General features: G+C 43.2%; 1 protein-coding gene across 6 annotated transcripts in view; it reads left to right on the top strand.

Annotated features, from left to right (window-relative positions):
• LRP4 (LDL receptor related protein 4) overlaps positions 1–13871 on the top strand; it is an 83739-nt gene that overhangs the window by 63660 nt on the left and 6208 nt on the right. For 5 of the 6 annotated variants that reach the window (XR_005627101.1, XR_005627102.1, XM_039705414.1 and 2 more), the window contains exons 16-36: positions 380–505; positions 1209–1417; positions 2033–2114; positions 2730–2835; positions 3617–3818; positions 4200–4389; positions 4640–4771; positions 5434–5574; positions 6275–6361; positions 6567–6738; positions 6821–6983; positions 7219–7444; positions 8800–9103; positions 9362–9580; positions 9877–10011; positions 10257–10365; positions 10697–10841; positions 11331–11444; positions 11754–11877; positions 12885–12952; positions 13576–13663. Coding sequence is in view for 4 of the 6 variants with exons in the window: in XM_039705414.1 (XP_039561348.1) it covers positions 380–505; positions 1209–1417; positions 2033–2114; positions 2730–2835; positions 3617–3818; positions 4200–4389; positions 4640–4771; positions 5434–5574; positions 6275–6361; positions 6567–6738; positions 6821–6983; positions 7219–7444; positions 8800–9103; positions 9362–9580; positions 9877–10011; positions 10257–10365; positions 10697–10841; positions 11331–11444; positions 11754–11877; positions 12885–12952; positions 13576–13663 (3142 nt within the window). In the remaining 2 variants the exon portion in view is untranslated. The remainder of the gene's footprint in view (positions 1–379; positions 506–1208; positions 1418–2032; positions 2115–2729; positions 2836–3616; positions 3819–4199; positions 4390–4639; positions 4772–5433; positions 5575–6274; positions 6362–6566; positions 6739–6820; positions 6984–7218; positions 7445–8799; positions 9104–9361; positions 9581–9876; positions 10012–10256; positions 10366–10696; positions 10842–11330; positions 11445–11753; positions 11878–12884; positions 12953–13575; positions 13664–13871) is intronic. The other variant, XM_039705415.1, reaches the window with a different exon arrangement.

Raw genomic sequence — 13871 nt, 5'->3', positions numbered from 1 at the left:
TCGGAGTTGGGTGTTACCGCAGCTCCCCCTGCTGACACCGGGGCTGGAGGCCTTTCAGTAGGAAATACTTGGGGCTTGTTTACACAAGAGATGTTTTGGGATGGGGAAAAATCATAAGTGGACGTTGTAATGACTGACATCTCCCTTACTCCTCTTCAATTGCCATTATCTACTCTCGAAGTGCACTGAGTTAAATGTTCATTTTAAAATTGAGCCCTAAAAATGGAGTTAGTGCTTTAATTTATATGTTTCCTTATTTTCAATTAACTTCTGGGTTGGGAAGTTATATCCACGTGGTCTTGACACCTCAGCTAGTGTTTTTCCTCATTTCTTTACTCTTTGCTTTATGTGTGGTTGCTCTTGTCTTTGGCTACTTGAGCAGGGAGAAACCGTTGTGGGGACAACAATGGAGGCTGCACTCACCTCTGCCTGCCGAGCAGCAAGGATTACACCTGTGCCTGCCCCACGGGCTTCCGCAAGACCAGCAGCCATGCCTGTGCCCAGAGTAAGTGAGGTGGGACCACGTGCTCAGATGTTCAGTGGGTGGCAGAGGGCTGGCAGTGGGACTAAGCATCAGTGGTACTTGCTTCCAAGGAAATGCAGCTGAATAGACCGAGTTAGAAGTATTAAGGGTCCTGCCAGAGGATGCTTCACCTTTTAGATGCATTCCCCTGTTCTGTATTCTCACTGCCCTCACTAGGCTTCATGGATGGGGATGCAGACAAATTCCACCCTTGGTCCTTATTTCAGGGCTGCTATTGGGACCATGATACCTGGCACAGCTGATTGTTTTTCTGAAATTCCCACAATGGCTGTTTCAGTGATGAACAAAAAATTCAGTCCTCATCATTGCTGCATTTCTCTTAGTTTGCAACTATGTGAAAGAATTTGACCAACTATCTCCCAGATTCTCAAGAACTATTTTAAAGTAGCTATTTGATTTAGAGGGATGTCTGTGCCATCCTTTGAAGATTATGGTTGCCCTTGTTCCCTCAGCATAGGTTACACCCCAAGAGAGAGCTCACAACCACTCTGACCTCCCTTTCCTATCCTCTCCCCATGATATTTTGCTTGCAGTAAAAAAAAAGACCTGCCAGTGAGAGATGATGTAGGTGGTTAATGTTGTGGATATAGTAGGGAATTGTCTGTCTATCACTGTATTGTTGAACTTAGAGAAATTAAAAGAAGACCTTTCGACCTTTGATCAGGTCTTGACAAGTTCCTGCTTTTTGCCCGAAGGATGGACATCCGTCGGATCAGCTTTGACACAGATGACCTGTCAGATGATGTCATCCCCCTTGCTGATGTTCGCAGTGCTGTGGCTCTAGACTGGGACTCAAAGGATGACTACGTCTACTGGACAGACGTTAGCACTGACTCAATCAGCCGAGCAAAATGGGATGGATCGAACCAGGAGGTACAGTGTTCACTGTGGGTGGAGCTCATCTGGCCAGGAGACTCCTTGAGCATCAGATTTGAAGCCACTGGGATACACTGGCTTTTTAAGGCACTGCAGTTCATGGTGGATCTTTTGTTCATTAGTTTGCCTAGTTCTGACAAACTAATGAGATCACTGGACATTTCATAAACAATTTGGTGTATGAAGATCCTTGAATGGGGAGACATGAAGCATGGTGATTTGTGGGCTGTGGTCAATTCCTTTGTTGTAGCCCTAGAATCTGAAAGAAAGAAATATTAAATGCTCTGTTACATTAAAGTTGGAACAAGTGTCATGCTCTTTGGGAATGCTTTTTGCTCACAGTTCTAGGCTGATGGTACTATACATGAGGCAAACAGAGTTCAAAGTTTGGATTTGCAGTTTGAACAGGCACAAAAAACCCAGAAGCTTCTCCAAATAAAAGTCTTCTTTGGACTTCAAAGTCCTTAATGTTCTCTCTTTTTCAGCAGTGCTCTGCTCAGGCTTTTGCCTTTTGAAAGTTAACATCCTTTGTGAATGGCTAGTGCATTGGACAAGTACTTTCTCCCTAAGGTCTAATTTCACTAAGGATTTTTTCTTTTTGTTTTTATTTAGGTTGTGGTGGACACCAGCCTGGAAAGTCCAGCTGGACTTGCAATTGACTGGGTCACCAACAAACTGTACTGGACTGATGCAGGTACTGGGATCCTCTGCTTTGCATAGACTTCTGTCTTCCTTATTAGTCATGAAAACTGAAAATCAGCTGGGTAGTTCTGTCTGTTTCATTCCAAATTTGTCTAATTTCTGTGTAGCAGAAAGATGGAGTTTAATGTCATGTGCTTCTAACTGAGTGTAAATTGAGGCACAACCCTTAGTTTAATTCTCTTTGCAGTACCCCCAGTACTAATTCTATAAAAATATTCATCACTGTTGTCTTGCTGCTGAGCTTGTGATTGTGTGCATTTATGTATCTTCCAACAGTATATCTTGGTGTGCAGCAGGTCATACTTGGAGCATGTTCTCTGCTGGAGAGTCATAGTTTAGAGAGATGTAAGGAAAATTATTCTTTTCTAGCTGTTCTCTCATGGTATGGGGGCTTAGGTAAGATGTAGATTATATACAGGACTCCACATCAGCGACAGGCACAGAGCTGACTTGAGAGGATGGAATGTTTAAGCCAGATTTCTTACCTCTCTTCCAGCTAAGAACACAGATGGATATAGGGGAAGAATGCATTGTTGTATGGAGGTTTTTGTGCCCTAGCTCTTGCAATTCCAATTTCATCTCTGTTATTTTCTCTTGACTTTTGTAGGAACAGATCGGATAGAGGTGTCCAATACGGATGGGACCATGAGAACTGTTCTAATATGGGAGAACCTAGACAGACCTAGAGATATTGTGGTGGACCCTGTTGCAGGGTAAGAGAGTCTTTCTTCTGGGATGACTTAATGATTCTTGCATGTCTAAAGACTTTCTGGTTCTTTGGTTTTGTACAATTTTCTTTCTTACTGGTGCCATTGTTCTACAACCTGCTAGTGACTGAAACCAGAGAAGTGATTTTAGATGCTAATAGAACAAGCTAAGCAGAGGTAATTGCCTGTTGTGCTGTGGAGCTTGCAGGAGCTGGCTGGTGTTTTCATTTGTTTATCCTGAGGATGTAATAACTAAAGATGTGGTACAAAAATGTTGAGAATGGGCCCATCTAGTTATTTTCTATTTCTCTGTTGCACATATGTGTTGAATTTGTATTCAAGCTCCTGCTTATCAACTTGACTTTCAGTCAGAAGGATGTTCTCAGACCTTTTGGAGGTGGAGATAGGGTGGGTAGGAAAAAACTCACCAGTCATTGCTTTAGAAGTGTTGAATGAAAGAATGCTATTCTTTCCCTGAGTGGATTACTGGAAGACAAATACAGCAAGAGTGTAAAGGGCTAGTGGTGTACATTGCTAAATAATTTTTAGATCTTGACCTATTTTCTTGAATTTTTCTCCTACACATGGTAATTAGGCCAGCCCATGGGCAGTAGAAGGTATATAAATTTGAGCGTGATCTTAGATACATTACAAGAACTCAAGGCTGGACATGAGTACACTAATACTTTAATGCTTCTTCCTGCTGGGGCCTGAAGGTACCAGACTCGCTTGCTTCTCAGGCAGTGAAAAAGTGTGGGCATTCACTTCTGTCTGGGCTTCTTCTTAGGTTCATGTACTGGACCGACTGGGGAGCTAACCCAAAAATTGAGCGTGCTGGGATGGATGCCTCAAACCGCTTGGTGGTCATTTCCTCCAACCTGACATGGCCCAATGGCTTGGCCATTGACTACGAGTCACAGCGCTTGTACTGGGCAGACGCAGGCATGAAGACCATCGAGTATGCCAGTCTGGATGGAAGCCACAGGAAGGTAAGGAAGCTGTCTTTGAGGAGAAGGTCTGGGAGTCTGAACACAAAATGATGATGGTCCCTGCCTCTTTTTCCAATGGAAAGGAAAATTTACAAATCAAAGTACACAGTGCTTTCACTGAGACAAAAGAACTCCCTTTCAATTTGAAAGTGTGTGAGGGAAGTTTGAGGGCCAAGGTTGCCTCATCATTCTCCTTTTGCTGTGATTGTATGTTATGATGTTGAGAGGGAGCAGGGGAAGCCTCTTCTCCTTACTGAATTCATAGTCACTAATATATGTATAATTAATATATATAAATAAAATATATAAAATATATCTTTAAAATATTTTAATTTATATAATATAATATTTTTCTTTGGGTGATGGGGGTAATCTGAGCAGGTGCTGATTGGGAACAATCTGCCTCACCCCTTTGGACTTACTCTTCATGGCGAGAGAATCTACTGGACAGACTGGCAGGCCAAAAGCATCCAGAGCGCAGATAGGAGAACTGGGCAGTCTCGGGAAACACTGCAGGACAATCTGGAGAATCTTATGGATATTCATGTTTTCCACCGGCACAGGCCACCAGGTACAGAGGTCACACCCAAGCACCACTGAGCTGAGAGCTTGCTCAGGCTCTGCCATGTAGCATGTCTTTTCTTCAAGGAGCTGACCTGTCAGCCCCCATTGTCTTAAGTGTCTGTGTGGGGTATGAGAGCGTGAGAATTAAGTCTTGACTTGGTATTTGAGGGCATTCTAGAATGCATTTCTATAGCTGCTGCATTCCTTTTTTGTGCCAGTGCTACTAGCTCATGGATTTCTCATGTTCTTTTCTGTAGTACATACAGCATGCAAAGTTAACAATGGAGGCTGCACTCACCTGTGCCTTTTGGCACCACTTCCAAAAGGCTACAGCTGTACTTGCCCTACAGGGATCAATCTGCAATCTGATGGCAAGACCTGCTCCCCTGGTGAGTGCTCTCTGCAGTTTTTTATCAGAGCTACATTTTGCCTCTACTGTGTTAGAGAAAAAATTTCACTTTTATGTGCTTACTTGCTTTATGCCTTAAAAAACCCATTTGGTGCCTGTACCTTCAATTGAGTGGGAATTACTATGAAGAAACTTACTGATAAATGGATTGATGAAGGAGACATTTCTCTTGAAATTATGTTGGCCAAGTAAACCAAATGTCACATTTTTCCCATACTTTTGCCCTAATATTGAGGTGAATTCTTAAACTACAAGGTGATAATATTCTTTAATAGGTCTGTATACACTCCTCCTGTGGACCCTCTTCTGTGGATGATGGAAGGCACTTGGCTTGAGGCCATGATAATCCACTTTTCCTCCCTAGCAGGAAAAAAGATGTCTCCTAATTTCAATTTCCCACACATATTAGCAGAAGTAACTTTTCTGTGCGTCTTATGCCTTTCAACTTGGATGTAAAGAAGCATTAAGTGATGCTCAAAAAAGTGAGCTTTCTTTACACAGACTGTCCATAAGCCAAAATCTGTCTGAGACACTTTCCCTTTTCCACTGAAGTGGTTGTAAACTCTAGAATACTTGATAAATGATGCCTACAGTTGACTGAACTTGTTCCTCACTAATATCTGTCCATTGTCCACTCTGCAGGAATGACCAGCTTTCTGATCTTTGCTAGAAGGACTGACATCCGGATGGTCTCTCTGGATATCCCCTACTTTGCAGATGTTGTTGTCTCAGTCAATGTCACCATGAAGAACACCATTGCAATTGGAGTGGATCCTCATGAAGGTCTGAACTTCTTTCTGTATCTGACTGTGTTTGAAAGGCAACAAGTAACTTCCTATCTAAATATTTGAGTAAAGACCCAGGCACAGATCTTACTGTAGGCTGTGGATATGGGTAGGTTTTTATTTTCCTTGTATGTGCTGCAGATAATTTGTTTCCAGTAAGGAAAGGAATATCCTTAGAGGAAAAAAGAGAACCTAAACTGTGTGGAAAAACACTGCCTGCAATATTGAGTGGGGTCCCTGTGCATTTTGGATTTGAGAAAGTTCCTCTTCCTGAGGCCTTTTACAAATGTAGAGCTGAGACACTGGTTGTTCATGTATAGTAAACATCCCATGCTGTGCTGGGTGTAAACACTGTAGCACTGTAAGGTAGATGATCTCTTTTTGAGAAGTCAGAGGTGGAGCTCTACTATTAGTTGATGGTATTGGGTGTTCTCCATCCCTGTGTGAAGGTCAGACCTTGTGTAAATGTCCTACGTATTTTGGGGAAAATTGGAACAAGAAAATTTGCACTGTTTTTATCACTCTAGCTTAATAATCTTGTGCTGTTATTATTCCTGTACAATCAGATCCAGTTTGAATGGTGTAGCAGGTAGTTGGACACCTGGATCTGTTTTTTAAGGATTTTGCTATTTGGTTGTTGGGGTTTGGTTTGGTTTTGTTCTGGGCTTTTTCAAGTTTCTCTTTCCTCTTCAACCCAGGAAAGGTTTACTGGTCAGACAGCACATTGCGGAAAATCAGTCGCGCTGCCCTTGATGGCTCACAGTTTGAGGACATCATCACTACAGGTGAGGGAGATTTTGATCTCAGAACCTCTTGCTCCTTTGCAGTATGAAAAAAGAGATTCTCTGATACCCTGGTAGAATACATTTTTGGTGGAAAGGCAAGCAAAGACTAAAGCAGTTGCCTATGAGATGGACAAGAGAAATACTAGAAATTCCTGACTAAATTGGGAGAAAAAGCAGTGACCAAAATGTTTTGCTATTTTCTCAGGTCTGTTGACTACAGATGGGCTGGCTGTGGATGCTATCGGCAGGAAGATATATTGGACAGATACAGGAACAAACCGGATTGAAGTGGGCAACCTTGATGGCTCCATGAGGAAAGTCTTGGTCTGGCAGAACCTGGATAGCCCTCGGGCAATAGCTTTATACCATGAAATGGGGTTAGTGTTGTCAAGAGATTGTCTACGAGTTACACAGGACTTCTGACCTCCTTTTCCATAATACTTGCTCACTTCTCTCCAGGTATATGTACTGGACAGACTGGGGTGAGAATGCCAAGCTGGAACGCTCTGGGATGGATGGCTCTGCGCGTGTGGTGCTGATCAGCAACAACTTGGGCTGGCCTAATGGACTGGCAGTGGATAAGGCTGGGTCCCAGCTGCTCTGGGCTGATGCACACACAGAGGTCTGATTCTGTTCTTCAGTGTTGTTTGTCATGGGGTATTTGGAGGCTGCTTTAAAGCTCTTGAGCAAGTTGTCGAAAGAGCAAGGGGAATGTAAGCCTTTCTGAGAGTATGGGCTATGGAGAGAGGGGTGAACCTGAATAACATCACTTGCCAAGATTGTTTCCCACTTGCTACAGTAAGTGCTAGCAAGAGAAGTGTTTTGAGTATGGGCTGATGTTCTACTTCTTCCCGTAGCGGATCGAGGCTGCGGATCTCAATGGCGCGAACCGCCGCACCCTGCTGTCTCCAGTGCAACATCCCTATGGCCTCACTTTGCTGGACTCTTACATCTACTGGACTGACTGGCAAACTCGCAGCATTCACAGGGCTGACAAGGACACTGGTGCTAATGTCATCTTGGTGAGGGCAAACCTGCCTGGCCTCATGGATATTCAAGCTGTTGACAGGGCACGGCCCCTGGGTAAGTTCCTTCCCAGTTGGTGGGTGTCAGTGGTGGCAAGGGGAGTCCTTCAGAGCTGTCATTAGAAACAGTCCTTTGGTGTAAAGCAGGAGTGATAGAGTGACTTCTCAAAAATCAGCTTCTCTTATGATGCCTTCTTTTAAAGCATCACTTCTTCCCTCTTTAACTATTTTTGCACTCCTCTCTGTTTACCCAGCTCTGTAGGTCTAGTGCTGATTACTGCATGCTTTTTGACCCCTTTGTCCCATTTCCTTCATTGGATTGCACTTGAGAGCCTCATTCTCGCACACAGCAGAGCCACTTTCTTAGGACAACTGAACAAGTCATGCCTTATTAGGCTTCACCAGACTGTACTGACGTTGGACAGCTTCCCTTCTTTAACTCCAGAAGACTCTAATTCTTCTTAAACCGGTTGCTGAAATATTATTTCAAGTTCTAGTTTTGTTTCCCAATCACTGCAGGCTTCATCTTCTTGTCTGCCGCTTTGCTCTGAAAAATCTCTGCTGCTTTAGTTGCTCTTAATATATGTTATCCAACTATTCTGTGCCAGAGTCAATTCTTTGTTACTCTTTGGGGATCCTATAACACCCCATCTTGCCTCCTTGCTTTTCAGTGGAAGTTGTTGCTTTGTGCTGTGGTTTTATTTTGATAGAATTTCCCCAATACACACTTCTGTAGAAAGTTCTGCTGTTTTTACTGTGGTTACTAGCAGCATAACTTAAAGCTGACCAAAAGTCTAGCCACATTGTCTTCTTCCTACTCCCTGCACCTGCCTCCTGGGCTTTTTCCCTCCTAGTAAATGTATGCTGGGTTCTTTACAATTAAAAAGAAAAAAATTATATGACCCTAATATGTCAGGCACTTCCAGCAGGCTTCTCTGATGCCTTTGTTTACTTGCCACTGTGTGCAGCTAAGTTGAAACAGAAGCTTCTTTGTCAGCCTGGCCTCTGGTACTTTGTCACACTATTTCCCTACAGGGTTGGATCTTTCTGTCAGCATTACCATTTGTAGCAGTAATAAAGTTAAACTGCAGTTGCGTAAATCTGGGAGCACTTGGCTGTTTAGGAGCAGTTTTCCCTGGGAAAACTATGATTAGCAAGGAATGCAGGTTAAGATTTTTCTTCTAATGATCCCTCTTCTTCTGGACCCTCCTGTTCTCCTTGCCAATCATGCCCATACCTACCATGAGTCTTACAGAGGAGGGAGAGCGTCTCTGTACAAAGGGTTGTAGCTTCCCAGCAAGGCTGGGATGGTAAGGATGAACTCAGCTGCTAGTAAGTTGTGCATGTATGTAGCCTTTAAAGTAAAGCTTTGGTCTGTGAGATCCTAAAACTATGCTTTCCCTGTTTCTGAAGGCTTCAATAAATGTGGAGTTCGTAATGGTGGCTGCTCCCACCTTTGTTTACCTCACCCCACTGGTTTCTCCTGTGCCTGCCCCACTGGCATCCAGCTGAAGAGAGATGAGCAGACATGTGACTCTTCTCCAGAGACCTACCTACTTTTCTCTAGCCGTGCTTCCATCCGTCGTATCTCGCTGGACACCAGTGACCACACAGATGTGCACATACCTGTCCCTGAGCTGAACAATGTCATTTCTCTGGACTATGATAGTGTGGATGGCAAGATTTACTACACAGATGTATTTCTTGATGTTATCAGGTAGGTGCCAGTCAACTGCTTGGCCAGTGCCCAGGTCACCCAGTGACTTGTGCTGAGTGTGCCAGTAAACTGAGCACAGCAGTACTTAACACCTTGTCTTTGGTACATAGCATCATGCTGAAGGTGTGTTTAACCCACTGGACACGGGGGCAAAAAGTATTAGGGAGGTATTAGTATGCAGTGGCGATGGGAGATGGAGATCCCACTTTCCAGGAACTAGCAGTTCCTCACTGCTGTTTGTCATTGATTTTGATCCAGGCGGGCTGATCTGAATGGCAGCAACATGGAAACTGTTATTGGTCAGGGTTTGAAGACTACAGATGGCCTGGCAGTGGACTGGGTTGCCAGGAACCTCTACTGGACAGACACAGGGCGCAATACCATTGAAGTGGCTAGACTGGATGGAAGCTCCAGGAAAGTGCTGATCAATAACAGCCTGGATGAACCTCGAGCCATTGCTGTCTTTCCCAAGAAGGGGTAGGTATGGGGTTATTGGTGGGGAAGAAGAGGCAGGCTGGAAGAGGAGGTTGTGGGAGGAAGAAGACATGTGCCATGTGAATCTGCAAATACCAGTAAGGGGTTGACTCTGAGGACTTGTAGTAGTCAGGCAGACAATGAATTTGAAGGTTGGGCAGATAGCTGTGAGAAGCAGGCTACAGACAGCATTATATTTTTTAGACCTGAAGAATCTGGCAGTTTGATTCATAACTAAAACTTTCCTTAGGCCAAATGAAATGGTCTTTTCTTCTTACACTTGCCGTTTATCTCTTCAGGTATCTCTTCTGGACAGATTGGGGTCACATTGCTAAAATTGAACGGGCAAATTTGGATGGCTCTGAACGTAAAATCCTGATTAACACTGACCTAGGATGGCCCAATGGATTGACTTTGGATTATGATACCAGGAGGTCAGTGAAAGATTTTTTTACACTTGTATAGAGTTAAGGGATATAATGAATTTTTTAGCATTCTTATCTTCATTTTTTGAAGTAGCACTGTGGGTTTGGGTTTGGTTTTGGGGTGTTTTGGGGCTTTCTTCTATAGATTTTATTTCCTAGTCCATCTTATGATTCCATGATCTTGGTCAATGAATGACTAGAAAGTAAAGAGAGGTTGTATAGATGGAAACTCACCTCTTGCCCTGTGCCTTCAGGATATACTGGGTGGATGCTCACCTTGATCGGATAGAGAGTTGTGACCTCAGTGGGAAGCTACGACAAGTATTGGTCAGCCAGGTGTCACATCCCTTTGCACTGACACAGGTGAGAAGGTTTTCCTGCTGCCACCATTCTCCCTGGTGTGTTGATGAGTTTGTATAGTGGAGTTTGGGAACAGGGAATTGTTACAGTCTGAGGAAACCGAGATGGCTGAGGGGATAGTACTTAAATCTTCTCTGGAACTAACAAAGGAAGTTTGTCTGAACAGTGGGGTGTACACAGCCAACTTCTTTACAGTAAGAGGGTAAGGGTTTGAAAAGGCCTCTGTTTTGGGCCTTCTGCCACTGGGATATGTTTTTTATGGGTAAGGGTACCCATACATGACTAAATATGCTAATAATGGCTGTGATTTTTTTTTTGCTGTCTCCCTGAGCAGCAGGACAGATGGATATACTGGACTGACTGGCAAACTAAGTCTATCCAGAGAGTGGACAAATACTCTGGGCGGAACAAAGAGACAGTCCTAGCCAATGTTGAGGGATTGATGGATATCATTGTGGTTTCTCCTCAGAGACAGACAGGTAAAAAGAAGGACCTTGATTCAGGCAAATTCTGATTATAGACCAAAAGAACTCTAGAACTACTGCACTATTGTGGAATATCAAGTAAGGATGACATCCCTTTTTATCCTCAAACTACTAATGCATCTTCCCTTAGCTCATTCTTTGTCTACCTGTGACTTTTCAGCCAAGTGCATCTTAATGGTGTTCACCCAACATTGTGTTAAACCAGAAGAATGTGAGGTTTTTGGTGTTTTTTATCCCTGCAACTGTGTTGTCTGGGCTTCTGTCTAAAGATTTCCAGTACCTTCCTTTTAAGATTGCCCTAATCCAATTCAGTGTTTGGCTATTGTCATATTTTCTTAGCAATCAGATGGCAGGCATATGCCAAAAACGTAACTTACTGGATTTCTAGGAAGTATTTCTGGCTGAGCAGCAAAGAAGGTTGTTGTTCTGAGCCCCCTTTTTGTTCAGATGTAACATATTTAGAAAATTTTTTATTCCTTCCAGGTAGTAATGCTTGTGGAGTGAACAATGGAGGCTGCACTCACCTCTGCTTTGCCAGGGCTTCTGACTTTGTCTGCGCGTGTCCAGATGAGCCAGATGGGCGGCCCTGTTCTACGAGTGAGTTTACTGAGTGTCTCTTGGGTAGTAGCTTCCGTAAGTGAGCCACTGCTACTGCTTATGCAATGGCAACCAGAGCAGCTGAGGTTCTCCAGTGTATAGATCTTATGCAGTCATGTATTGGAACCAAGGCCAGTGGTTGTGAGTGATAGAGACTTCTTGTCCTTTCTGCTGGCAGACTGGGCTTGAGATGGGAAGGCTGCTCATATAAGATATAGAGAGTTTTGGAAATGGCCTAGACAAGCCTATCAGACTTGTTTATCTGCCCCACAAAATTGGAGTCCTACTCATTTTTCTCTGTTGTTCTAGTTCCTGGTGTGGTGCCCCCTGGTCCGGAACCAACCAGTGTAAGTGAGAGAAGTCCAACACCGCCTGGCAGGCTAGGTACTTCAACAACCAAACCTCTCACATCTCTGGAAACACTGGAAGGAAAGTAAGTGTTCTTGTTCTCTTGGAACAAGAGAGCAAGTGTTCTTGTTCTCTTGGGGTGTGAAAGTCCCAGCTTTTGCAAGGTTCCACATGCAAGCCCCCTCTGGTTACAATCATACCTATCCCTAGCCAAAAGAGGATATTCCAGCTCCAGACTTCACATTCTTAATGAATGAAACTATTATGACAAAGATGCAGTTGAGATGGCAAAGAGCCATTGTTGAGATGGTAAGAAACAGCTGGAGATCCTTTGTTGAAATGTGTGTGTAGTCTGACTGTACTGAAGTGTTAAAATCTGCCTTTAGTTCCTGTGTCATTAATTTGATTGATTTTTGAATTTCCTAATTTTGAGAACCTATTTCTGAGAGGAGGACAGAGGAGTCTGTTGCTTCAATTTAGTGAAACATCTCAGACTAGACCCACACAGCTGAGAAAATGGTTCTGTCCTGGGAAGGGGATAGCTTGCTTGGGGCAGAACAGAATCTTTGCAGCTCTAACATTTAATTTACAATGCAGGTTGTTAAGAGACTCTTTTCTGCTAATTCCCTACAGCCTGCTATTTATACAGCTCAGCAAAAGAGTAGCTCTATAGTATATGGCTGAGTTATTTACAGAGCAAAACTTGCACTTAGCTGAGTATGATTTATGGAATGGAAATGTCTTCATGCTGACTTTGAGACATTTTGATTTTTGCTTCTGCACTGATGCTGAAATTTGTTTCCTGAAAGATATGAGTACACTTACGTACCCAAGAGGCAAATCTAGAATGAATTGGATATAAAGATACTGCAGACCAGTAACTGATATATCCTTACACACCTCCTATATATTGTATGTATAATTGTCTCTTCTCTGGATGCAGAATACTGAAGAAGAAAAAGGAAGACCTGTGGTTTTTAACTGGAAAGGGAAGGGATATCAGTGCTAGCCCATTCCATCCTGTTTTTTGATACCTTTGTTACTGTTGATTCTGCTTTCAGTAAATAACTGAAATGTCCTTCTGTCTTTCAGCTGCTCTGACAAAGATGCCAGGCAAGGCTTGTGTACTCGTGCCAATGAGGCAGTGTTGGCCACCATGGGTGAGTTGCTTTTCTTTAACTCTTCTCCTCCAGGGTTGTTCCTCCAGTTGTGCTCAGGGCATTCCAGTCCATAGTGTCTGAAACTGAAATTTCTGAAACTCAGACTTGAATTACTCAAATGCCCTCTGACTAGAGCAAAATGCCTCTGTAGACATTCATTAACCTAGATGGGGACTTTACCAAGTGACTCTTTGGTCTGAAGAATAGTTGTGTTTTTTCTTTCATCCTATACCTCATCCACTGGGCTCTTCCCATTAATAGTACTCTATTTCACTGTCCCCTTTGTATTTAGTTGAAGATGGTTGACTGTAGTAATTGCTTCCCAATGCTGGAGTAACCTGCCAGCAAGGCGGGTGGGGGGGTCTAACTCCTCCATTACAACCCCGTTACAAAGATCTTGACACTTCTTGGTTTGCTGGGGCCTGGAAAAGGGAGGAAAGTTGACCATATGTTTGTTTCATATGAAGCCAAACAAAACCCTCTGCTAAACCTTAATGTGCTGACATTTTAGTTTACATACTTCTGTATGGGTAAAGCCCCAGCATCAGGCATTACACCAAGGTCAGTATTATCCAGTGAAATATAAAATGAGTACATAAATTACTCTTGGTATTCACTTTCAGGAGAAGGACTGCATGTCAGCTACATTATTGGAGGTCTTCTCAGCATCTTGTTTATTTTGCTGCTTATTGCTGCTTTAATTATATATAGGTAAGTGATCTTTTTTCCCTCTCCTGGCCATTTGTAAACTCTTGGGTTGTAGGAGAAGGTCTCCGAAAGCACTAAATCTTTCTTTATTGTCATTTACAGTCCTTTTTTCCTCCATTGCAAAGAGTGCTTGATGATTTTATTTGCAAGGTTTGAGTCCTGTTCCTCTAAAGTGTTGGTCATGCAGTTCTATTATTTAAAAGCTTATTGG

The sequence above is a fragment of the Passer montanus genome, unplaced genomic scaffold (genome assembly GCF_014805655.1).
Source record: "Passer montanus isolate IOZ18808 unplaced genomic scaffold, ASM1480565v1 scaffold18, whole genome shotgun sequence".
Taxonomy (NCBI): Eukaryota; Metazoa; Chordata; class Aves; order Passeriformes; family Passeridae; genus Passer; species Passer montanus.
The sequence above is the reverse complement of the archived record's forward strand: the minus strand, read 5'-3'. Positions and strand labels throughout refer to the sequence as shown.